This window comes from Falco naumanni, chromosome 5 (genome assembly GCF_017639655.2).
Source record: "Falco naumanni isolate bFalNau1 chromosome 5, bFalNau1.pat, whole genome shotgun sequence".
NCBI classification, from domain to species: domain Eukaryota; kingdom Metazoa; phylum Chordata; class Aves; order Falconiformes; family Falconidae; genus Falco; species Falco naumanni.
Window position 1 is genome coordinate 63,938,207 of NC_054058.1, and position 25,564 is coordinate 63,963,770.

The 25,564-nt window shown below is 50.6% G+C and overlaps 1 protein-coding gene across 5 annotated transcripts; it reads left to right on the top strand.

The window, feature by feature from the left end:
- Positions 1 to 376: 376 nt before the first annotated feature.
- PFKFB3 (6-phosphofructo-2-kinase/fructose-2,6-biphosphatase 3) lies at positions 377 to 22,266 on the top strand. 5 transcript variants are annotated; one of them, XR_005828121.1, is made up of 17 exons: positions 377 to 973; positions 5,884 to 6,009; positions 6,333 to 6,429; positions 6,900 to 6,966; positions 7,121 to 7,195; positions 7,462 to 7,518; positions 9,290 to 9,414; positions 10,139 to 10,346; positions 11,189 to 11,335; positions 11,711 to 11,815; positions 12,772 to 12,901; positions 13,112 to 13,174; positions 13,345 to 13,409; positions 14,997 to 15,167; positions 16,275 to 16,297; positions 18,258 to 18,436; positions 19,284 to 22,266. XR_005828121.1 is itself a non-coding variant. In XM_040595852.1 (17 exons), exons 1-17 carry the CDS (start codon positions 895 to 897, stop codon positions 19,288 to 19,290), a joined length of 1,596 nt encoding a protein of 531 aa, XP_040451786.1. In that variant the 5' UTR covers positions 377 to 894; the 3' UTR covers positions 19,291 to 22,266. The 5 variants fall into 5 exon arrangements, 4 of the variants coding, with proteins under 4 accessions (XP_040451786.1, XP_040451788.1, XP_040451787.1 ...); XM_040595852.1 differs by having other exon boundaries at positions 18,258 to 18,308; XM_040595854.1 differs by lacking the exon at positions 18,258 to 18,436.
- Positions 22,267 to 25,564: the final 3,298 nt, after the last annotated feature.

Here is a 25,564-nt window from a genome sequence, read left to right on the forward strand (position 1 = left end):
CTTCTTTTATTCTATTTCATTACATTATTTTACATTGCATCTCGCCATCCCACCGTATTGCCTCGAACCGTATATTTATTTATTTTTTTTTAACCGTGGGCACCGCCTGCATGCGCCCTCCGCCCTCCCCCGGCGCAGCCCCGCAGCCGCGTGAGGGCCCGTGTCCCCCCCGCCCCCCCACCAGGAGAACAAAGGCTGCGGGCGCAGCGGCGCCGCCTTTGTCCCCGCTGCAGTGCGGGGGGCGGGCGGCAGGCGGCAGCCGAGCCGCGCCCCCCCCTCCCCCCCCCCCCTTCCGCGGCGGCGCAGCGGCCGCCCCCCGCCCCCCCCCGCCCCGGGGGCGGGAGCCGCGGCCCCGCCGGCCCTGCCGGGCTAGAAATAGGCGCCGCCGCCACTGCCGGCTCAGCGCGGCCACGGCAGCAGCACCGGCCGACTCTCTGCAGCAGCCGGGCAGCCCAGCCCTTCCTTTCCCTGCCGGGAGATTTTCCTCCTTTTTATTTTTGCGAAATCAAAAGGAAATTAATTTTTTTTATTTTTTTTTTGGGGGGGCGTTCAGATTGATAGCGAAATTAGCGGCGGGGCTCGTGCTCGCTCCTTCTACGCACGCAGCGGCAGCGTGGGTGCCGTCCCTGCCGGCTTTGTGCCCTGAAGCCCCGTCCCTCCTCTTCCCCCACCTCCCCCCCCCGCCGCCGTAAAGCCTTAACGAGGCTCCGAGAAGCATCCGCAAGCGCCGCAGCCGCTTGCTCAAACCACCTCCAAAAGCAGCGACCGCAACAAAAAGCCTTTTTCTTTTTTATTATTCTTTTTTCCCCTCCTTCCTCTTTTTCTTCTCCCTCCTTTCCCCCCCGCAAACGCATCAAGGTGGACGCGGAGCGCAAAAAGACCTTTCTTTTAAAAATGCCCATGGAGCTGACGCAAAGCCGCATCCAGAAGATCTGGCTTCCCAGTGACAACCGCCCGGCGCTGCCCCGCCGCTGTGAGTACGGGCACCGCCGCATCCTCGCGGCTGGGGTGGGGAGCAGCCCCCCTCCTCCAGCGTACCACCGGGGGGGAGGCTTTGCAACGCCCCCCCCCCCCCCCCCCCCCCCTTTCCCGTAATATCCATGCAGCATCCCGCCCCCCCTTCCCCCGCCTCCTCCAGCATCACCCTGGGCGCATCCCACCCGCTGCCATCCCGTGAGTCACTTCCAGCGCCGGGGAAGGTGCAGCCAGCACGTGGCAGCGCCCCCCCGGGGGGGCGGGGAGGTGCCGAGGCACGCGTGGCCCAATTTCCACCCCCGACACCCCCCCCACGCCGTGGCCTCCAGCCCTGGGATTGAAAGGGAAAGGGAGCAGGTTGCTAACTTGAGATTTATCAATGATATAATAATTTTTTTTGGGGGGGAGGGGCAGGATTAGGGCGATGGATTTAGAAAAAAGCCCCCAGCCGTACGCACTTTACCGCTTGACCCAGTGCTGTGTGTGAGATGAGATAGGAGGCAGGTGGAGGGGGTGAGGGGTCAGAAATTAATGCTGAAACTTCTGCAGTGATTTCTCTTTTTTCAGAAGCTCAGAAAGCATCTTGAGTGTTGCAAACCTACCTCTGCGTTTAAAAAAAAAAAAAAAAAAAAAAAGGGCAGCAAACGCTTGGGTCATCCTGATGTTACTATAAAACAAATCGTGAATCATATAACACAATAGCAAAGCTCGAGAGACAGCTCTTTTAACTCACCCGACAGCTGAACTGACAGCTGCCGGTTGTGCAACTGCGTGTCACTAAATAAACGTCGCAGGAATGGGCCGATCCGGGGCTGCGGGGGGGCCGGGATGCAGGCGGTGGCACTTCCCAGCCTGGCGAAGGATGGAAGTGGCCCGGGCGGTTGGCTGAATCAGGCTTTCCAGTGCTTTTTCTTCAGCAGGCGTTTGTAAAGGGGCTTCGGACATTGGTTTCCCTTGGCTGGAAAGTCCCCCCCCCTTTTAAAAACCGATAATAATAAAAAATAAATCCGATGGATTTGCCATGTCTTAGCCCCCTGGCTATGGGTCAGGCGTGTGGGCAGGGATGGCCAAGCCCTGCAGTGGAGGGTGGCACATGCCGCCTGTGCAGTGGGAGCTGCCGAGGAAATGGCTTTCAGCAACAGGCTGCACATCTGGGCTGCCACAGGGCTTTGCTTTTAGCTGGGGAAAATGTCTCTGGGCTTAATGCTTTGCAGCTGGATTCGTTTGGTTTGGTTTTTCTCGAGGGCTGACAGCTCTGAAAGAAATCCCTTGTGAGTGCGGAGCCTCCCTGGGGTTTTTGCCACTTATTCACCTGGTTTCTCAGAGAATTCCCTCTTGGCAGAGGAGAACACTAACATACTTTAATATATTAAGACATTGAGGGGCTTGTTAATGCCATGGTGTGGCCTTGTGATTATTTTTATTTTATCCCAAAGTGGGAATAAGCCACGCCAGGTACCATTAGTTACGCTCTGTGGGAAGAGCGTTATTGGGCTTTTTTAGTTTGGTTGTGTTTTGTGTTTTTTTTTTTTTTTTTTAAACTCAAGGTGGCTATTTTAACTCAAAGTGCTTTTAATTCCTTGGCAGCAGCAGTGCCACACAGCCAGGTGGGAGAGGAGGTATACCAGAAATGTGAAGCCAATGGGAGGGAGGGAGTGGGAGCATCCTCAGAAAGCTCCTGCCTTGGCCGCTGCCTGCGAGTGAAATAATTAGTCCGATTGTTCACTTCCTTGTCAGTGGAAGGCTCGAATGGATGCGAAGTGATGCCTTCATCTGGCCTTTTGATGGCGATCCATTAAATTGCTGTCAAGCTGCACGTCTCTCACGTAGGGGCTGGGAAAGTCAAGTCGTCGCAGGCAGCTGGATGGGCAGAGCCAGGCGAGGGGAGGGGGCTCAGCTGGGGGATGCTCAAGGAGGAAGGGGGCTGCCACTGCCTTCCTCTTCCCATCACTCCGGCTCGGCAGATGAGGGCATGTGAAAATACGTCTGTGATGTGCATGCAAAAAAGCCCCAGCTCACACGTCCGTAGGGGGATAGCAGTTCCACATGCGTGTGTGTGCGCGCAGTATGCAGCGCAGAAACATGTTCTTGCTGCATCCCTGAAGGTGTTGAGGAGTTGCAGAGGGAAGAAGGTGGAAAAGGGGAATTTAACGTAGAACATACGGCGTGGGCTTGTGGGAGGTGTGGGGGAACACTTCTTACAAGGAGACTAAAAATGCCTGAAGTGGGAAGGTGGCTATTTTAGCTAACCTTTTATAGAAGCACATTTCCTTCCCCTTTTTTGTCTTCCTTAACCCACTCTGGTGAAGCATGAGAGCGCATCAGCACTGCCTTTGTAGCAGACAGAAGGCACAAGTGACGAGCTGCTTCTAAATATCCTGATTGAGCCTTTTGAAAGTCATCCCTGACCTTGACTTACCTGGATAGATGTCAATAACGAGTAATGAATATGCATTGAAATCCCTGATGGCTTTCCAGCAGGTGGTGAAGAGAAATGATGAATTAGGGCTTTGTGAAGCACTGGGAGCAAAACACTGGTTTCTGTTTCATCCCTGATGCAAGGTTTCCTGGAGGCTTTTGTGATTTAGCTGGGTTTGGGCTCAGGTTCCTGATAAAAAGTTGCACGCCCCATGCCCTGGTGTCTTGGGAGGTGCTTCCCAGGTCTGTAAAAAGATGCTTTTTCATGGTCTAAGAGGAACCTGGATCTTTGCTTTGGCAGCAAACCGAACTGGGGGGAGATTCCTCAAATACAGGTGTTTAACTCCAGCAGCACCCTTTGGAGGTGGCGTGTGTGTGCCAGTGCAGTGCCAGCACTGGGGCGGACTTGGCTGTCCGAAGCCGAAGGGATGTGCACAGTACCCAGCGTTGTCCCATCCTCTCAGAGTGCTCTTACTTTAATGGCCCCGAATCCTCTTGGCTTCACTCTTGAGATCCTTTGTCCCCTGGCAGGTAGGAAAGAAAGGAGGTATTATTCCTGCCCCCCTCCTTTTTTTTTTATCTTTTATCTAATAAGTGGTTGGTATTTTGTGCAAAAAAAGATTTGCACCCATAGGTTAGTTGAGGATGTGAGACCGTTAGAGAGGGAAAAAAATATTTCTCTGGGTATGTTGCACAGCTCCCCTGGTACCCCAGCGCAGAATCGGTGCTTGCAGCTGAAATCAATGGGAGATGGCCCGGGCTTTTGAAAGGCAGAACAGGGGAGGCATGTCGCACAAAAGGAGTGAGTGTGAGGGCAGCCCCAGCCTAAGGAATGTGGAATATTTAGAGAAGTTAAAAAAAAAAAAAAAAAAAAAAAAAAAAAAAAAAAAAAAAAAAAAAAAAGGAAATCTCTTTTAGGTAGTTTATTCATCTCTGCTTTGGTGAGACTGCCAAGCAGATGATGGGTGGCTCTTCTGGGTACCGGTGCTGTAACTCTTCCTTGTGGCCTTAATTTTGGTTTCTTTAGCTGTGGATTTATTTTATTCTTAGAAGGAGAGCGAAGTTCTATGCGCTTTGTGTGCTTTCTGGACACCTCTGTTTGTTTGCCCTTCCCAGATAGCCACTGAAAAAAATCTATCCCGACCTACCACCCTGTCTCCATCCCCAGGGAACACCTCGCATCTCCGGATCGCTCTGCCTCTGTGCCCTGGTCCCACCTGCAGGCAGCTGGGACAGGCAAGGCAGAGCTCTCCACCCAGACCGTAATTAAGCTGAGTTTTTATGGCTCCGCCACCCGCCACTCACTCCCTGCATTCCTTTCCCATGAGGTCTCCGGGCTCACCCGGGCCGATTGAAGGCTGGGTGAGAAATCCCCCGGAGGGTCTCTGCCTGGCCTGCCTATGCTGGGAGGGCTCGTGGCGGAAGGCATGAAAGGCGACTGGCTAATCCAAATTCCATTAGGCATTGTTAAAATCTTCCTTTCCAGCATTTAAAGTGCTTGGCTTTCTGCCTTGGCCTGTGGTGTGCGCAGCACCATGTGAGAAGTGATTCTGCAGGGCAAACCCTGGAGGGGAGCGAGGATGCTGCCACATTACATGATCCATGGAGCCACGTGCGGTCCAGGTGGTCCAGATGCATCCTGTGGCACTGGGCTGCAGAGGACTAAAAAAAAAAATCTCAAACTGCATTCCCAGTCCTGAAACCTCAGCAATTTCCTCCAAACTGAACCAGGAATTTACTTTCTAAAGGATTTATGGGGGGAGAAGTGATTCACCTGGGCAGCCCGACAGCTGATTTGTCTGCATTTTTGTTATGCCATTTGGGTGAGCTGGAGAGGAGTTTCTCTTCGCTTGCCAGGTCATCACTAAGTGATGCCTCTGGATTTATTTCCAGCTGTTTGACATGGACCATCTTTACAACAACAGCGGCAGCAACAAAACTTCAGCTTAAAACAGAATTGGCCAAACCACAGGAATGGGAGGTTGTGTTTGCCTTGGGGTTCTTTTGGTTGGTTTGTGGTTTTTCATCGGTTTGGGTTTTTTTGAGGAAACTGAGGCACAGAGGTTCTGCAGGGAGGTTGGATCAGCTGCTGATTCCTTGCCCAGTTTGCAGCCATCAGGAATGTTCTCCTTGCTGTGGCTGTTTGGCTGGCACCAGGGTGAATTTGCGTCACCGTGGCTTAGCTGAGGCAGTTGACTCGCTGTTGGGCAGCCATGGAGCCATCCACCATGTTCCCTGCTCTGACAGATGGTCATTCAGCAGATCCCGTGCAAAAATAAGCCAGTGGGTTCACCTGCTCAAGGTTTTGGTTGTCCAGGCTTAGGAGAGGGATGCACAGGACATACTGCAGAGATGGTGCAGAGCAGAGGCTTTGGGTTTCCTCTAGCTGCTGAAGGACTTGGGGGAAGGCTGGGTTGAGAGCGAGAGCCTTGATACAAGATGAGCTGGAGGATTAATGACTGCTCATGTTGTTCTTTCTCCTCCTCGTAGCCTGTGGGCCACAGCTTGCCAATTCCCCCACCGTGATAGTGATGGTTGGCCTCCCAGCCCGAGGGAAGACCTACATCTCCAAGAAGCTGACTCGCTACCTCAACTGGATTGGTGTCCCAACAAAAGGTGAGGCTTGCACTGGCTGCCTGGGAGAAGCATGAGGTCTGGTCCAAGGGAGTCCCTGTAGGAGCTCAGTGCCTTGGGAGGTGGGAGGTAGTGGGGGATCTTTTCAGGATCGCATGGGCCAAATATCCATGTCCTCCCATCTCTTCTGCTGCAGCCCAGGTTCTCCTTCACTTTGAAGACCAAGGGATGTCCCTGAGCCTTCTGCTCTAAGGATGTCACTTGGCCCTTTGCTAGAAATCGTTATCTGCAGGAAACTGCACAGCTGAGTCAAGCTGTGCTGACACCCGCTCCTGGTTTTGACGATCTTTACCTTTCCCACACAGTTTTCAATGTAGGGGAGTATCGCCGGGAGGCGGTGAAGCATTACAGCTCCTATGACTTCTTCCGCCCTGACAATGAGGAGGCCATGAAAGTCAGGAGGTGAGTGTGGGCGCCGTGTCTGTGCTCGCACTTGAGTCCCAAATGCCTGCCTCTGGGAGCATGTTTGGGGGTGATGAACAGAAAAGTTGGGCTCTAGCTTGAGTATTCCCTGCCTGCCCAAGGAGGGCCTGACTGGGGTGCCAAGGGCTGAAAGCTGAAGCTGACTGGGCTTCGTAGCTTCAAGGTCACCGACACATCCTCCATCAGTGGTACCCAAAATTCACTTTCAGCCTCAGTGATGTAGGGTATGAAGTTTGGCCTTTGCTTCTTCATCCACCATTGCTATGCTGCTCGGCATGCGTGGCTCTTGTGTTTTTGGCAGACAGAGGGTGTCTTTGCTAAATGTCCCTGTGAGGGAGGAAAAGCGATGATGAGGAGTTGCAAAGCCTGCCTTCTTTTGTGGAGGGTTGTGCACTGGCTGCAAGCATCTCCGAGGAGATCAGGACCAGGGATGTCTCACCTCTTTGCAGGCAATGTGCCCTGGCTGCCCTGAGGGATGTCAAGCTGTACCTGACAGAGGAGGCTGGCCAGATCGCGGTAAGCTCAGAGATCTGCTCCACAGGGTTTGGCAGCAGTCCTGGTCCCAAAGGCGCTGTGCCCTGTGCGGTTCTTTCTGCAGTTCCTTCTCTGAGGAAGGCCTTGGTGGGCAACCAGGCGCTCTTGGTGCTAATTGAAATTTTTGCTTTTAAAGGTTTTTGATGCCACCAATACCACGCGGGAGAGGAGAGGGTTGATCCTAAACTTTGCCAAAGAAAATGGGTTCAAGGTTGGTACCAGTGGGCTGCTGCCTGTATTGTGCAGTCCTAAAGTGTTGGCCTCATGATGCGTAAGGGAGCCGCTGCTGGGTTTGATGAAAAAATGTGAAGCTCTTGCCTTGCTCCCAGTACCCAGCCTTGGGGAGGGAAAGGATGGGAATGGGGCAGAGGGGGAGCTCTCTGGTCAAGTGGGGAGGAGATTGGGCTGGGCAAGGGGCTGGTTGAATGTTACAGACCTTGTCAGTGGCTTTCAGCTGAGTTTTGCTTTGCTTTCCAGGTGTTCTTCATTGAATCTGTCTGCAATGATCCCACAGTAGTTGCCAGCAACGTTATGGTAAGCATGGAAGTGTCTTACTTTTGTTTTCCCTTGTGTTGGATTTCCTACCTGTGCCTGGCTGGTTTCTTATCTGAACATCTTGCCAGAGTTGGCTGAGGATTAGGAGGTTTTTATCTTTGTATGATCTATTTGTCCTGGGATGAGAAAGGAGCTTTTGTCTCCCAGGGCCACCTGGAAGTAATGAAAATTAAAAGCTATTGTAGCCTTTCCCCAGTTCCTTTCCACGCTCTCTGCATTTCTGTTTACATCTAACTTGATACCAAGGAGAGAAATGTATTCAGGATGTTTCGGTGACCCTGTCAAGTCTCACTTTTTGAAAGTGATGGGTGTGGTTAGGTGTTTAAATCCCCTCAGAGAGCAGTCAGGCTTGGTGTCTTCAGCCACATGCAGCTTCCCAAAAATCTGTTGAGGTCTGCTTTGAGAAGAATGGTGGCCCACCTTAGAGGTTTCTTGCCACTCGCTGAAGTCTTGGCTGGGAGAGCAGCATAAATCACTGCTTCCTGGCTCCTTTGGGAGCTGCTGGATCTTTGCTTTCCCACCAGCAGAACTCCTCCTTTGCCCATGAGGCTTGGCTAGGGCAGGTAGATGATAATTGTCTACCTGGACATGATTAACCTGAATGAAAGTGTCCTTTCTCTGCTGGGCTCTGCTCCAGCCTTATCTCCAGTTGTACATTTCACAAGCCATTTCATGGTGTCTGGGAATGTTTCAGGATATACAAAGTCTGTGAGAAGGGTTTTGTTCTGCCCCTGGGATGGGCTCCACAAAAGGTGCTGGGATGGGAACTAGAGCATGGCTTCTGCTCCTGCTGGGAGCTGGTGTCCCAGGGCCAGTGAACCGTCTTTTTGGGAGGTTGCACACAGCCTTTTCCATGATGCTAAGAAAACATTCAGTTTGCTCCATCTTTTTTTTTTCTTTTTTTTTTTCCTTCTTTGCAAGACCCTGAAGCTGGATTTTTTGGAGGATTTAATCCCTTTCTTTGGAAACTAATGCTGGAAGGGGGAGAAAATCAACTACTAGCTGAGCGTTGGTTTTTGCTCCATGGGGTGCTGCAGCTGAATGGTGCTCTTAGTGCAGAAAATGTGCTGTGAGCCCAGTGCAATGCCATGCATGTTGCTCAGTTGTGTTAATGTGTTGACTTTGGGATTGTTTGTTAAGTTCCTAAGGTGTAATGCTGCTGCTCAAACCCAAATCTTCAGGAAAAATAGCATGTTAGAGTAGTTCAGGTAGAACTTGGCCCATGAGAGTTCTGGATATTTGCATTGCCCACTTCCAGCATCTTTCAGCCCAATAGCTTGTAGCAGATAATGCACAAACGCGGGCTGGATATTGTCATCCTGCTGTCTTGGATGGTGGACAGCCAGGTTGACCTCTAACTCCCGGGAACTTTACTCAAGAGGCCTGGAATAAGCATCTTGTCTAAGCGCATGCACTTTCCATTCTCAGCTTGAATTGTCTAAATCTGATGCTTTCCTTTAGCCATAAGAAAGCTCAGTTTTCCCGCTGTTGGGTGCTGAGGTGTTACCCCAGCTCTTTGGAGAATGGGATCTCCCCTTGATGATATGAATCTATACCAGTCACGCAAGGCTTCTCACCTTTTGCTTAGTTTTGGGTCCAGTTTGCTTCTTTTCTGTCCTGTGATATGTGATGCCTGGAAAGTGGCTCAGCTGGTAGTGGATCTTGTAGGACTTGGAAATTTGAAATAAGCACGGTCTGGCTTGGATTGCTTCCTAACCTTTCTTTGTGGTATGTTTTTACCCTGACACAGGAAGTAAAATTGTCCAGCCCTGATTACCGGGACTGTAATTCAACTGATGCCATGGAGGACTTCATGAAGAGGATCAACTGTTACCAAGCCAGCTACCAGCCACTTGACCCTGATGACTATGACCGGTAAGAGAATTACTGACCTCTGAACTGGCTTGGATGCCTTTCTTCTCCCAGGAGAGGAGTGATGAAGTATGGAGCTGCACTTCATTTTGTCTTCAAACATGTAACAACACTAGAATAACGTTTGGCCAAGCCTCGCTGTGAATTCAGGCTGCTTCCTTGAAAATGCTGTTCTTCCCCAGCCCTGTGCCAGGGATTCGGGCACCGAAAACTTTCCAGGCTCTTCTGGGCTTGGATATCCCCATTTCAACCTTGTTCTGCAGTCTAAACAAAGGGTTTGGGAAAGCCCTTGGGTCTGTGGGTTTCTGAGGTGCTTTTGTCATTGTCCCAGTGAAAGGAAGGGGCTGTTTGGACAGGCTCAAACCACAAGGTTGAGCAGGCCCTGTGGTTTCATCTAATGTGTGGCCTGGGAAGACCTTTGCTGCCCTGCATGGATTATCCTGGTCCTGCTGAGCCCTGTCCTGGGGAGGAACATGTTCGCTGCTAGTCCTGTTTTTAATCCTCTTTACTGCTGTGAGGAGGAACGGCGATTACACTGGTGTTAATTAGCTCTCTATGAATTGCCATTACCTGTTGGCTTCCTGTTGAAAATAGCCTGAAGGAGATCCTTTTAGCTGGGTGATTATGTTGACTGAGATACCTCACAAAGCCATTTTTCGAGGATGATGTTTGTTTCTTTCTGCTTTCCCCACTGGCTCCCGCCTCATCTTCACTGTGCTTTCCCTAGGGAGCTTTCTCTCATCAAAGTCATCGATGTTGGCCAGCAGTTCCTGGTCAACAGGGTTCAGGATCACATCCAGAGCAGGATTGTTTACTACCTGATGAACATCCATGTCCAGCCCCGCACCATTTACCTTTGTCGACATGGCGAAAGCGAGTCCAACCTCAAGGCTCGGCTCGGAGGTGACTCAGGCCTCTCCAACAGGGGCAAGAAGGTGAGGGAGGAGTATTCCTCTGTGGCTTCTAGGAGTGATGTGGCTGTAGTAGATACCATGCGTTTGGTTCAGTGTGTATTTGATGACCTCTGGGATGCTCAGAGGATCCATGCATAGAGCTGGTAAGTATGGGCTCTGGCATGGCCTCAAAACAAGTCTTTCCCAGCCATCAGTGTTGCATGTTGGCTTGCGTGTCGTTGGGGTTTAACAGAGGTTGGGCTGAAGAAATCTCTAGAAGGGTATGAGTGTCTTCATTGAGTTGGTTCAGACCCTGCACACAGGCAGGGTGGGATGTAGGACTGCTGCCACCCTATGGAAGGGGACAGCCAGCTCGGAGGGTGCTTTTGGACTGCTCGTTATTGATTCTTCAAAGACCAGGTCAAGCGCACTGCTTCAGAGAAGGTGAATAGCTATTTTGGCTTGCCAGACCGTTTTGAAGTCCAAATGGAGTCATCTGAGGTGTGACTGTTACCAAGGACCACAGGACACAACAATTTAGCTCTACGACAAATGAGCAGAGCTGTGGTTACGGTTGGCTAGGGATCTCCCATAGCATTGTAGGAGAGCCCAGGTTGTGGTGTTGTTTTTTGTATGTTGATGTTGTTCCTCTATGCCATTAGGTTGTTGCTTTCTTCTCTGCTTTCTTTCTGTTCTCATACCCCTCATAGCTTCTGGGGATCAATGCATGTGTGGCTGCTCTTCACCTCAGAGCAGAAGGCTGATGTGTCTGCCTATAGAAGGCAAAAGAGGTCCTGGAGAAGGCAACGTTTACTGGGAAGCAGGGAAGAAGGCCTGCTGGGAAGCTGTGGATCAGGAATCAACCATTTTTTTATGTCCCACAGTTTGCACTGGCACTGAACAAGTTCGTTGAAGAGCAGAACCTGAAGGACCTCAAAGTCTGGACCAGCCAACTAAAGAGGACTATCCAAACGGCAGAAGCTCTCCAGCTGCCCTATGAGCAGTGGAAGGCACTCAATGAAATCGATGCTGTAAGTTTCTTTGATTGCAGTAGGAACAGCTGTATTGTGCTGGTTGCTGCTTGGCAGAGAGGGTGATAGCATTGGCCTTTTCAATTTTGCCTAAATCTCACCTTTTCTGGGGAGATTTTCCTTCTGTGGGAAAGGGTGGCACTTCTGCTGCAGTAACCACAACTTGGCTTCTGATCTTAGCTCTGTGTCATGCAGATGCTTCAAGATGTTGGCTTGAGTGAGCAGATTAAAATGATACTTGCTTGGAACTGCTCTGTAGCTGGCCACTTGGAGGGTTATAGACAACTGCCTTGGAGAAGGTTTTGCATGCTGGGTGTGCTGATGCTTTTTGACTTGAGCACGTCCAGTAACCTCATGGACGTCCTGTTCTGGCAGGGTGTGTGTGAAGAAATGACATATGAAGAAATCAGGGAGCAGTATCCAGAGGAATTTGCTTTACGTGATCAGGATAAATATTACTACCGCTATCCTTCTGGGGAGGTAGGTCTGCAAGGAGACCTTCAGAGATGTGACTCTTCCTGTACGTTTCTTGTTTTCATTCTGTCCTCTACACTTGGAGCAGGGAAGCAGCAAGTGTTCCAAGAAACGAGAATCAGGAAAGGTCAGGGCTCATGTTTACCTTTTGTGCTGAGCTCTTGTGAAATCGTGGTATGTGAAGATCTCATGAAGAAATGTGTCGCTTAACAAACAGTCCCATTGACTTCAAAGCAAAAGGGAGGGAGGAGGGGCCCGGAGGTTTCTTAGTCCAACCTCCCCCCTTACATCCACTCCAAGTGCTGTGCTGCCCCAATTGCCCTTTCTTTCATTTGCAAAGAAGTAATTTCGATGCCTGTTCTCAGTATCATTCCCTGAGGGCTGGTGTTGATATCTCCATTCGTAGCAATTTGCCTTCAGGGTGTGACACTAGGGATGATGCTTCAGGTTGTGAATTGGGCTTTTTATCCCCAAATTAAGTTACACCCATAGACGTTTGGGAAAAATCTTGGGAGGCTCCTCCTGAGGTGTTTTAAGGGGGGCGGGGATGTCTGACACTTGAGCCTGGGTGTCTGGGGATCCTTCTGGCTGCCTGTCACGGTTCTTTATGAAGTCCTTCAAAACGCTGGAGTTTTTCAGGTTCCTCCAGAAAGTCAAATTTCAAGATGATAGAGACACTATGCCTAAAGCCCCTGTGCAGTTGTTGTTTACTTTAATAAACTCTCCAGGGCTGTAACTGAGATGTGAATGGCTTCTTTCTCTTCGGACCAGAAGAAGAAGCAGCTATTGATCTAGAATAGCCTGAAGATGAGGATTTGTTGAAACTTTGCTTGTTTGTTAGCAGTAATTATATTGGTTTAGTCAGAGGCATGAAATCAACAAACGTACCAATACAAAGACCATTGCTTCTTATGAGGTGCTTGTTTTCTTGATGCTATGCCATGTCTTCCCTTCTGTCTCAGTCCTACCAAGACCTGGTGCAGCGCTTGGAGCCGGTCATCATGGAGCTGGAGAGACAAGAGAATGTCCTTGTGATCTGTCACCAGGCCGTCATGCGCTGTCTCCTGGCCTACTTCCTGGACAAAAGTGCGGGTGAGCTCCCTGTCCCTGGGGAGAGGATTGATCCTGCTAGAGGAGGGATGATAGAAGGAGCTCTGAGGAGATGAGAGATGTCTTCAGGTCCATGCAGGGCCTGGAGCATGCATCTCTCTAGTGTGGGATGGCCTTAGCTGTTGATGAAGATGCTTCAGCCTGCTTTTGGAGAGGGGGTGGGGTAACCCTCCTGCTCTGCTTCCTCTGCAGATGAAATGCCTTACCTGAAGTGTCCCCTTCACACAGTGTTGAAGCTGACCCCGGTGGCCTATGGTAAGTGGTGCCTTTCTACTAAACATGCCAAGGGGTTTGGTTTGTACCTCCTTCTGAATCCAAGCTGCCTCTGAGAGAAGAGCAGGGGTCTGGAATGGAGCACTTCATAGCATCCTGTGCTCGTGGGGTTTGCTGATGGCACCTCTGTCTCCTTGTGCTCCCTTCTGCAGGCTGCCGGGTGGAGTCCATCTCGCTGAACATTGAAGCCGTCAACACCCACAGGGAACGGCCAGAGGTGAGTGTTGCTTTTCCTCGGAGCCGTCCCTTGGTGTCCCCCTCCTTTCCCCCATGGTCAGCTGGCAGTGAGGATGGCTGGGGTGGGCATGGGGAGGTTGCTCAGCTGGATGTTTTGAAAGTGCTGCTGGAGGGCTGGAGCATCAGATGGGTTCTCGTGCTGCAAAGATGTGGCCAGTTGAGGGAAAAGGACTGTTGCACATGCCTGCTTCCCAGTGTGTTTGCCCTGATTAAAGCCGGCCCAGGGAAAGCTCTTCCCTGGTCTTTGACTTTTACCTGTGCAGTCATCCACTCACCTGAGTGGGGTATGGAGCTACAGATGGAGAAGGTGGCTTCTCCTGGGTCTCCCAGATGGCAGGCAGAGCCCAGGCTTGATGCCTTGCCCAACATCTCCTGCCTTTGTGGTGTTTGGTTTTTTGGTGTTTTTTTCCCTGGCATGCCCACTGCTCTGTGGGGTTACCAGAGTGCCGTTCTGTAGGGCTGGGGTTGGTGGCACTGGGCTGGGGATGCTGTGGGGAAGAGACCCCTTGTGTGGAGAAGAACTGCTGCAAGGTCAGGTCCATCTGCCACATGCTCCACTGGGCTCTCGGAGGCCAGAGCGGGGGACGCCAGCTCTGTGTCAGGGCTGGGTGGCCACCCAAGGTGGACCCAGGGACCCTGGCAGGGCCCATGTCCCAGCTGCTGGGACATTTCCAACTTGTGCTTAGCGGTGATGGAGCCCAACTGGTTGTTGGATGATCGGAGCCGTCCCCTTTTGGCCCACGTCTCCTTTCCTTTGCTTCCCAACCTTGGCAGGCAGCAGTGTCTGAGCCACCTCTCCCTTCCTGTGGCCGTAGCGGGGGAAGCCGGTCCTTCCCCTCGCCGTGGGGGGCCACTGGTGCCCTCCTCCACCACCCACCACCCTTGCTGGGGATGGCAGGAGGGCCATGGGCTGCAGGTATGATGGAGCCAGACACGTGTGAAGTGCTTGGGTCCCTCTGCTCGGCTGTGCAGGTGCTGCCCCTCCATCCCATCTCGCTTGAGTTGGAGCTTGGCACCGTGCTGACCCTTGCTGGCTGCTCTGCCCCCACTTCCCAAATCTTCCGTGTCCGCCTGGGCTGGCTCGTCGTCCCTCTTCTTGCTCTCACACCTCTCCCTGGGTCGGAGGGACGGGCTTCGAGGAAACCGATGGGTGCCTCCCTCTGTTGTATGGCTTTTGATTACCACTAGGCTTTTCAGCAATCTATATTTACTTTTTTGTGAGCCGAGGCTCAGGTGAGGAGAAAGTCTGTCTCGTTTCCGAGTGCAGGACCTTTTATTTTTTGTTTTTGTTTTGTTTTCCCTCTCCTTTGGGAAATCATGCTGCGTTCCTGAACATTTTGCATCAGGGTTTGTGGTTGGTTTTTTTTCTGGTGTCCAGAGCCTTTCATTGCATCCTTCGCACATTGACAGTGATTGTGGGGAAAAGCAGAGGCTGCTTTAAGAAAATTAAAAAAAAAAAGAAAACAACCTGCTGCTTTTTTTTCTTTATAACTGTCGCCTTCTTCCCTTTTTTTTATATTTTATTTTATTTTTTGTTTACTTTTTTCTTTGTCTTACTTTAATTTAGGAAGCAAAGAAGGGACCTAACCCGCTCATGAGACGTAATAGCGTTACCCCTCTAGCAAGCCCAGAGCCCACCAAAAAACCTCGCATCAACAGCTTTGAGGAGCATGTGGCTGTTCCTTCCGCCCTGCCGGGCTGTGTTCCTCAGGAAGTGCCCACGCAGCTGCCGGGACAAGTTAGTTGAACTCTTTTTTTTGTTGTTGTTGTTCTTGTTGTTTTATTGTTTGTTGTCCTCCTGTAGTTCCTGAAGCTGGGGAATGGCTTGCACTTGTTGCAAGCTGTGCTGCTGTCCCTGAGATGCATCTTTCTCCCACGGCTGCTGTCCCTCCCTGCCTTGGGTTGGTTTCGGGAGCACCCGCTGAAGGGTCACTGTTGATCGTCTCTTGGGTTTCGAGAGTGCTGTAAAGCCCTCCAAAGCTCTAGGCTGCATTAATTTAGTGCCTTCACCATCTGACATCATGGTGTCAGCCTCCTGAGGAGCTGCATCTCTAGAGTGGGCAGGACTGAAGGGCTCATGCCTTCCCCCTGGATGTGCTTGGCTCTGGTGTAGGTCTGAGCATTGTAGTAAAGCAAATGTTCTTGTGCTTCCCTCAAGAAGGAGCTGCCAAGGCTCATCTTTGGCTGGAGGGGTCTCCTTCTTGGAGCAATAGGTAAAATGGACCAAAAATGAGTAGAAGCCTCTTGGCATGGTGAACCCAGTTGCCTTCTGCAGCCCTGGGTGAAGCCTTGTGGATAGCTGCCATGATGCTTATGTGTCCTCTCCTCTTTCACCCCCCAGTGAAGGGATGTAAAAAGAGAGACCTTGCTTGCTGCACACTTCTCCAGGAGCAAAACCTCTCCCTGTGCTCATTAAGGAGCTGGGGTGGTACTGGAGAACAGCATATATATATAGGAGCCCCTTCGCCATGCTGCCCTTCCCACCAGCTGCCTGTTGCATCTTGGCTGTCTTGCCCAGCTCTTCTTGGCGTTGTCTGTGTTGTCTGGTGTCCTCTTGGCCAGATCCCGGGCAGGTTAGGAAGGGTGCTGTGCTCCTCCAGCCACTCTGCTTGGTGACCACTTTGCATGAGCCTTCCCACCCCAGCAAGCACCGAGCGGGGCACCCTGGTCAGTCATTCAGCTTTTGGGGCTCCGCTTGGGCTGGTTGAGTCTTGCAACAAACCCTTTGCCGGCGCTGGGTTTGGAAGCTCTGGCTGTTAGGTGCCCCTCGCTGCCGTCGGTGTCCTCTGCCTGGACTCGCGCGGTGTTACTGACAGCTCTCTCCGTTCTCTCTGTCTCTCTGCAGCCTTTACTAGGGAAGGCATGCCTGTAAGTACCTTCTTGCGTCTTATTTTCACCCCCTTTCCATGTCTTTTGCCATCCCACTGGTTGTTTTGTTGTCGCTGTGATACCCAGCGGGGGCATGGACTTCTTGGAGTTAATATTTCTCGGGGCTGGGTGGGTGGGTGCAATTTGCCTACGGCTTAGAAAAGGAAAAGAGGAGACAATGGATGCTGCTTTGTCCAACCCCTCAGTAGCCTAGCTTGGGTAAATGTCCCGATGGCTTCGAGAAATTAAACAAATGATCACTTGCCTTCTTTTGATGATGTCTCAGTTCCCTGCCTTCTCCTTGGATAGTCACGGGATGGGAGATGCTCTTGGGTTTTCCTAGAGTTTTCTCCTCTGCAATAGCACATCGTACTGTAGGTGATAGACCCAGGTGGTCTGTCCTTCCTGAGGGCTCAGAGTTGTGTCTATGAGTGGTGGCACCAGAGAGACATCTGAGAAGGTTCTAATCTCAGCCCTCAGCAGGGTTTTGTTGCCTGCATGGGAGCAGGATTGTGTTTTCTGGAGCTGGACTGATCCTGGGCCCTGGCATCTGCAGTTCTGCAAACCTGGATTTTGGGAACAGTTGGCCAGATGTCTTGGGCAGAGTAGATGCAAGGGTGTTGTCATCCTCTACCTCTGTTAAGAAAGCGAGATGCCTTGAACATTTAGTGCACTAATTATGGATAATCAAGGTTTTGACATTTTGGCTTAGTGCCATTAGATTCATGTGTAGTAGGGACAGGACAGCTTCTGGATGAATTTGAAGCCTTTGGACTTGAATCATGCTGCGTCATTGATTTGAGAGCAGCAGTCATTGAGCTGTGCTCAAATGTCTTCTTGGAGACCAGGGAGATCTTGGGACTGAGCTGTGGCTGGGGGTAGTGCCCAGGGGTCTTTTTGCCCTCTAGACCAGCCTGTGAGCATCCTGGTCCAGGTTCGTTTCGTGGGCTGAAGATGGAAGGATCGGCTAGAACATGGCCAGGCCAGAACTCAGCCCTGCTAGCACGTTACAGCTGGAGAACCTCCTGTTTCTTCCCCTTTTTGGAGTAAACCTGTTGAAAAAAAAGGAAGTTAGGAAGGACACGCTTGGCTTTGCTTGTGGATGGGCTGGGGAAGGTCATCACACCTCTGGTCCTGGGCAAGTGCAGAGGCTGGGTGGCTCAGCATGGCCTGCATGCCTGTGCTCCCTCCCTGGTTGCTCACAGGCACAAAAGCCACTGATAGAAGTGCCTGGTCATCTTGGATTGCTTTGGAAGCGTTTTTGTTTCTCTGTCCATCCCTTTATCCACCTTTCTCTTAACTGTGTTGTAATAAAAAGCACTGCGTGCTCCAGTGCTGGCTGGGGCAGTGGAAACATGCTTCAGTGTTGAGTTTGGGAGATGGCTGCATTGCATTTTGCTAGACCAGGAGCTCTGCTGGAGCAGGCAGTGATGGTTACCCATCCCAGGTGTAGGCTGGCAGCAGCAAGTTTAAATCCCCAGCTACTGGGAGCCTGCTTCCACCTACTAGTTTTTTGAGGGATCCATGAAGACACCCCCAACCAAAGGCTTGGTGGCATTCACACTGTTGTTACCTCTTGGAGGCTGTTGTCTTGTACTTACGTGCATTTGGTCCCTCACTGTGTCCCACCACAACCTGTATGGGTTCAGGGGACGTGGAAGGTGCCTCCTCCCCAATTTGCACCATGGGACTTGGTTGGAGTGGGCACTTCATTGCATCAGCTCTCACTGTTGGGATCTTGACCCCCATCCAGGAGGACTAGGGGACACCTGGAGAGGCTGGGGACATGGCTGTGTAGCTCAAGAGTTCTCTTGGCTGTGGGGTCGAGCTGGTTTGGGGTCGTGGGACTACCTGGCGTGATGATTTCTTTTCCTTTTGCTTGGTTTGTGATCCAAACTGCACTTTTTAACAACAACCTGATCCCCTCCCTTCTTCTCCCCTTCACTTTTCATGCTTAAAGACGACCTGTTTGTCACTTTCTCAAAGTTTTCTCTTTACTAATATTTCCAAGGTAAATGGCTGTGGTGCATGTGGCTTTTCCTAACCCTCCTCCTGTCTCCTTAGATAACAGAGGACAGCTCAGCCCACCCTGCCTCGTAGCCTGGCTGGGATTCCTGGTGCTTGTGAGAGGCAGTTTAGGTAGTAAAAGCAAAAAAGAAAGAACAACAAACCTTGAGAAACCTTCCTGGTTGTTTCCTAGTCCTTTTTTCCCCAGCCTGTTTTGTGTAGTTTTGCGAAGTGGGAAATGTCCTTGTGGTGATCATCTCCCATTGGGTTTCTCCTCCAGCCATCACTCTTGGGGCTGGTCCTGCTTGTGTTTAGCCGATTGTCTCTGGTTTTGTGGTCCTTGCCTCATGCTGGTGGGTGTCAGTTGTTGCTACCCTGCACCAGGGCTGTGTCCGAAGCAGCTCTAGGGCCTGTGAAACCTCACAGCGCATCACTGGGGGAGCGGGTGCTCCTGTTGTGCCACTGGTGGTGTCTGGTCCCCGTGCTAGCTCCTTGGCATGGCCAGCAGGAGCTTCCTTTTGGCAGTGCCAAGGGTGGACAGATGGTGACCGCGTCCTTGGCAGGCAGGGGAGACACTGCCCACCCTCAAGGAAAGCAAGAGAAAGATGTTTAATTGGGCTCCTTGGATGAACACCATGGTCCCTTGTCACCTTGCCTTGCATGGACCAAATTGCAGCTTCAGAAGTACAGAATGGGTTGGGTGGGAGGGTTACCTTGTTTTTTAGGGATATCTCTGTCAAATTCTCACACTGTAGTTAAAGCCAGGGGATGTGTGTAGGTAGAGTCAGCGCATCCCTCCCCCCTCTCTCCTTGGGTGGGCAGTGTCCTCTCCTCTGTGGTGGATGCTTTCATAGTGACCCGTGCTGTGGCTTTTTGTTACTCCCCTGTCCTCTTGTTGATGTGCCCATGGACGATACTGCCAGAATGGGGTCCAACCCAAGCGTGATCCCCAATCCCCATCCTTCCCTTCTTGTTGCAGAACATGAACAACTCGCAGAAGCCGTCGTGACTCCGATGGCGCTGTCGTGAGGCCACCAGCGACACCAGTGGCGACGCCAGCTTCCCATCCCATCGCCATTTCTGAAGCTTGCTTATAAACCAGTTGGCAAGGTTGGCCCTCAGCTGTTTCTACCCACACCCGTTCATCTGCAAACTGCTCTGCTGAAGGGGAAGAGATGCGGGAGAGCAGAGGAGAGGAGCCGAGCTCCCTGGGGTCACCGCCACATCTTTAAGCTGCGGCATTTGCTCTCCTCTCCAGCGTCCTATTAGATCATAGCAAGCTGTAAAGTGCTTCTGGCGCACAGGAGTTTAATTTTCCTCTCTGTAAGCAGTTTTGATCTTCTTTTCTATAGATGATTGGTACCCATCCATATCCGGGTGGGTTGTGTATATATGTGGATGGTGCAGGGTTAGCAGAGAAATAGGGGGAAGGGGAGGGGGGACTGAAGGGGTTTTGCATATTTTTTTTTATTTTTATTAATTACTTTTCAACAAAGCCCCTAATGTGCTGTGCTGCAGTCCTTTACTCACACTACAGCCTGTTGCACACGCAAGCCTGACTCACCCAGGTTCGAGAGCACCAGGAAGGCAGTTGTGTCAAGTCTTCCACAGCAAGAACTGCTGGGTTTAACCAAAAAAGGACCCCAAAACATTCTTTTCCTTCTTTCCTTTTTTAATTTTTTTTTAATCAATACACCTTAAAGGGGGTTGCAGAGAATGTAGATCTGCTTCTAGAACTGCTCATGAGCTGCCTGTAGTACAGAGGTCGCCACGCTGGGGGTGGCTCGGGCGATGCTTTCATCTCAGCGTGAAGGGATAGTCTGAGTTCAGGTGTGTGTTGATTTTTGGGGAGACTGAGGACCAGTTGAGGTATATGCCGGTACTTCATCTCCCCTTTCCTCTTCCCTGGAGGAAAGCAGAGATTTTGCAAGGGGGGGTTGAATCCCTGCAGCGTTGCAGGTGGGCAGGCTGAGCTAGATGCGTTTTGCAGACACACAGGTCTTGTGGAGGTGGCCAGAGGTCTGGCTGGGATGCAGGAGTCCCTGTATGGCTGCAAAAAGGCACAAGAAGGGACAGTTTTGTCTGTGTTCTTTCTCTTTTTATTTTTTTTAATTTAATATATATACATGCACACACACGTGTGTGTGTCTGTGTGTATACCTAGAAACCGCTTGGTTTTTGCACTTTATTTGTGGCAGAAGCATAACTGTTTTATTTTTTCAAGTTGTGCCCCTTAACAGGGGAAGCCTGAATACAGGCAGCTTTTTTTTTTTTTTAAATTTTTTATTTTGCATGCTGGAAAGCTGGGACTAAAAAACCACATAGTAGTTATGGTGTTCAAGGTCTGTGTGTATGGGGGGGAAAATAGGGCAAGGTCCTGACATAGACTCCATCAGCCAACTCCCAGTGGTTTGATACGAGAGATTCTTTCTTGGCAGCCTGTCCCAGGCTGCGAGACAGAGCTAAAAATGGCAATTAACCACTATTGCTTTGTACATAAGTCTGGATTTTGAAATTTTTTTTGGCGTTTTTTTTGTCTGTTTTTAGGGTTCTGGGTTGGGTGTTGGTGTTTGGGTTTTTTTCCCTCCCACTTGTATGTGCTTCTTCTCCATCCTCACCTTGTGCTTTTTGGCTGCATCACTAAGCTGGAGGCAGAAGGTGCAGGCAGCCAAGCCCTCTTGCAGCACTGGACTGGGTGTTTGGAGATGGGCAGCTCCCTGGCTTCATCTTCCCATGGGTTTCCCCAGCCCACTGGGTAGGAAACAACATCCCTGCAGATGGGAGTAGACAGCTTTGGGGAGAAGTCATGATTTTTAAAATTTCTGTGTATGTTTGTGCATGTATGTTTTTTTGGGGGGGTTTGCTCTGTTTTTTTCCTTTGGGGAAAAGGTGAACCACAGTGCCTAGCGCTTCAGCCTCATGCAGACAAAGCATGTGCTCGGAGCGGCACCGACAACGGGGAGGGGGGGTGTCCATGCCCAGCTGGGGCAGGCGGCCTTGGCAGTACCCTGCCTGTGTGAGCTTGTGCATATGTGTATTATAGTCCTGTACAGATGAAACAAAGAAATTTCCCTCCCACCCCTTTTTTTTTTTAATAACTGCGTTAAAAGCAGGCTTCTCCCTATGTACGCAGTCGACATCTGCTTTTTTGGTTTATCTGACCTGGAGAAAAACGGATGTTTTGGGAAGGCAAGTCACTTGTCTTTTCAGCCTCCTTCCTGGGGAGTTTTATCTTTCTCCTCCTGCTAGGGTAAGATAAGCCGGCAAATGCAAACATGACATTTGGCTGCCCCGTAATCAATCCTGTACACATGTAATTCTGCAGATGTTTTGGGGTGTATTTGTGTGTGTGTATATATATATATAAAAAATATATATATTAAAAAAAAAATCAAACAGCAAAAAACCTTCATGACCCCAAATGTTCTTCCTTTGGGAATAATAGAAGTCTTGAAGATCTACAAAAAGATGATATTTGAACTTGGCATTTTTTCCAGCAAGGGGAAAATTGGTCTTTGAGCAGCAAAGAGGTCCTCTTGTGCTGGAGGGGTTGGCAGTAAATGGGATGGTGTCAACCCTGTGCGATCATGATGCCCCTCTGTTTTGGTTAACAGAGCCAAGGACTGGGCAGTGATGCTCCAGCCAAGGCAGGTGGGGAGGGGGGGACTTGCCAAACTACACTGATGGGTTCTTCCCCCTGCTTGTTTTGTTTTCCTTTGTGATACTTGAATATTTTTTTTTTGATAGCAAAGCGCTCTTTATTTATTTAATGTATACTGCAAAGCTTGGAGAAGGGTAGTTACTTGGGATTTTTTTTTAATTGTGGTATGTTAACTGTTCTGTATATAAGTCTGGAATAATTGCCTGATACAAAGCTGTGCCAGCTTGAAAACAGGGTATGCCTTTCAGAAATTTGTATATTTTGCAGTTGCTGGACCAATAAAAAAAATCTTGTTAAAATACAGATGTAGCCTGGTTGTTCCTTGTGTTGGGAATTACTCAGGCCCATCTCATGTGCAGCTTGGTGGCCACATAGTCCTGCCTTACACATGTTCCTGTACCTCAAATCCCTCCTGGCCCCATAGCGGATTTGCTGAGTATCATCTCCAAGGGAAGCCATTTGGATCCTGTGGCTTGAACCCTTTTTTTCTGACCACACTACAGCAATGTTTAAGTTTCTGTTAGGGTGAGTGAAGAGCTCCTCTGTGGAACTGAGGGCATCACTCCTGCAACCAGGTGTCAACACCTTAAGGGCAAGCAAATACCCCGCAGGTTCTACCTACTCCATCACTGCTCAGTATGAAGGTGATGTGCTGGAGTATGTCCTGCCTAGATCTTCACATAGGCTGCATGTTAGGCAGGTCTAGGCATTTATTCAAAACTAGTATGGTTCTTCAGACCAAATACCTGTCTAAAATGGTCCTCATGAATTTCAAGGGCTGGGCAAGAGCTGTCCTCTGAGATCACAGCTGTCTTTGCCGTGAAGGCAGGAAAAGAGCAGATGCCACCTGCGAGCAAAGATGAAAATTCTCTGCAAAGTTAGTTTGGTTGTTTTCCTGTTGTTTCTTCCCCCCCCAGCTCCAGAGCAAAAGAGGGAGCAGAGGCAGGGAAAAGTGCAATTTGAAGATGGTGCTCCAGAACACATCTTGGGTGGATGGTCCCCATGTGGTTGGAGGCTCGTCCCTCTTGAGCAGTTGTGCTTCTGAAAGCTTGTTAGGAGCAAACAGGAGGGGAGAGAAAAAAAAAAGGTGTGGACTGCCATGTGTTCAAGCTCAGCTCTGTGGTTAGTTGCTGCTGGCTGATGTGCAACCCTTGCTCTGATCTTCCCTGGGTTTTCAGTGCAGGTTGAGCCTTGCTTTGGGCTGGGGCTTGCTGGGATGCATAGGAGCCATCTGCTTCCTCCCTTCTGCTCTGTGCAAGAGGGCCTCTCACCAGGGAGAGGGCTCTCAGATTTAAAGCTTAAGGCATCTGCAAGAACTTTTTTCTAGGTGTATACACAGATGTACAAGACTTTATGACGATGCTCATCCCTGCAAGCATCCTGGGGGCAGGGAGGACCTGTGCTCTCTGGGTAATCCAGAAACCACAAGAATTTTTTATTTGTTTAATCTCCATCAACCTGGCTGTCTCCTTGACCCAAGCAGAGACAAAACTCCCTGCTTTATTTTAGGGCAGGGAGTGTAGCCTTGCACCCCACCTTGCAGAGAGTCCCACAAGGATGCAGGGGCTTTGATAACACCGTGAGCTGTGGTGGGCTGAGATTGCATGTAGCCACAACAGCGGCGCTGCTCCCCTGCCTTCCCTGGGTGGGCAGGGGCTGTTCTGAAGCTGTGATAATCTTGTTCTTGTGGGGGGAGCACAGGAGGAAAGTTTTGCCTCCTGGAGCGTGGCTGTAGGCAGCACTTCCAAGGCTGCTCTGCAAGAAAACACCCCCTCTGAAGAGCCTTTTCTCCTTTTTCTGCGTGCAGGGGGCACGATAGGTTTGTGTCAGGATATCTGTGCGATAGAGCCGTGCGTGGGAGGGGGTTCATGGGCCAATGCCATCCCAGACAGCATCCTTTATTTGTCTTCCATGTGATGCATTTTGTGGCATCACAGAGAGGAGAGATTCCTCGAGGCAAGGCGGCTTTAAAGGTTATACATGACAGTGGGAACATTTCCCGTCTCCCAGTCAAGTCCCATTTTCATTAAAAAAAAAAAAAACAACCCACACAACAAAACCCAGCTCACTGCTGGCACACAAGGCTAGCGAACTTGTGATTGCTAAAAAAAATAAAAAGGGCAGACTAGTCACGCTGGCTGACTCAGCTCTGATTGATGGCTCAGGAATGTGTCTGATACGTGCAAGGGATTAAATAAACCACGGGCAAACCTTTACAATACAGCATGTTGGATAAAGCACAGCTGGCACCCCGCTCACCTGCCTCTGGCTGGGGAGTGACTGTCATCACGTCATGGGATTGGAGGGGGTTTGTTCTTTTTTTTTTTTTCATCTACCTGCAAGAAAAAATAAAAAGAAATGGATATTTTGGGGGGTTGCTTTGCAAGGGGAAACAACTTGCTGCTTGTGGCTCTAATGGGAATTATTTACAACAGCTCCAGGTACCTAAATGCATTTGTGCACTTTTGCTCCAGCAAACACATCCTGGGCAGGACATGTATTTCTACTGAAATATGAAAAATTTATTTTGCAGCTGTGCACAGACTTGTGTAAATCACAGTCTCGCTGCTCCGTGCCTTAACCCTGCTTAGTGTTAGGGTCCCTTCCCCATCCCCAGGGTGGGCTCAGAGCCCGGGCTTCATTCATGGCCATGGCCAAGGGAAGGCTCCGTGGATGTGGATATCTGACCCTTGCATTTCCCTTGCTTGAGTGTCCACCTGTACCCTCTCTCCTCTCTGAGACCGAGGGGTGTGATGGGGCAATGCCAGGCTCCTCTCCCCAAGCTGCCCCCTCCCTGGGGTAAAACAGCCCGTTCCCATGAGCAGTCAGGCTCAGTGTGGGGCTAGGGTGGTGAATACTCTCTCCCAGCAATTTCATGCCCCAAGTAAAACCTTTCTGTTGTGGCTCCTGCTGCAGAACCTAAGCCATTCTCCTCCCACCTGGCCTTTACCCATTGAGAGGTTCTCATGTCCTGGTACTGCACATCTCTGGTGGCCTCCCCAGTCAGGTGGGCAAGGGTCCCACACTGGTCCCATCCTTCAGCTCACCTGCCTTCACGGGAGTCACTGCTAGCTGCTGGCTCCCCTTCCTTCCACCTGTCCACTGCGGCACTGGGAGCCTCTTCCACCCCCGGCCATGCATGCCTTGGCTTTTCACCAGGCAACATCAGCAGTAGATAGGCAGACCTACAAGTTCTGCTCTTTCTAAAAACTACACAGACTCAGAGTGTTTTCTGAAAACCTTTCTGAATTTAAAAGGTCAGGTAAAAGAGGACTCATCCAGAAGGATAGAGAGGGGACAACAGTAGCCGGGACAACAGTAGCCACAGCCATCCAGCCTGCAGCTGAACCTGCTCAGATGCTCCTAAGCCCTGTGAGTTGGTCCTGCTGGAGACACCTCCATCTGCAGCCCATCTGTTACCCTCCTGAATGCTGCAGAGCATCCAGCAGCAGTGAGGAGCAGCCATCAGAATCATCTGGACATGCTTCTGCCTTTGAGCTGCTGCTTAGAAATAGCTGCACAGTGACATATAACTTGTGACAGTCCCTTGCAACTTCCTGGATAAATACACAGAGGGAGTTGGTGTTCTGGGTTTTTGT

Bases quoted from the DNA above. Each gene is read 5' to 3' on its own strand.
- PFKFB3 (XM_040595852.1), top strand. From the start codon at position 895: ATGCCCATGGAGCTGACGCAAAGCCGCATCCAGAAGATCTGGCTTCCC. The intron at 9,415-10,138 runs GTAAGAGAATTA...TGCTTTCCCTAG, and splicing joins GACCCTGATGACTATGACCG to GGAGCTTTCTCTCATCAAAG. The intron at 11,336-11,710 runs GTAAGTTTCTTT...CTGTTCTGGCAG, and splicing joins CACTCAATGAAATCGATGCT to GGTGTGTGTGAAGAAATGAC.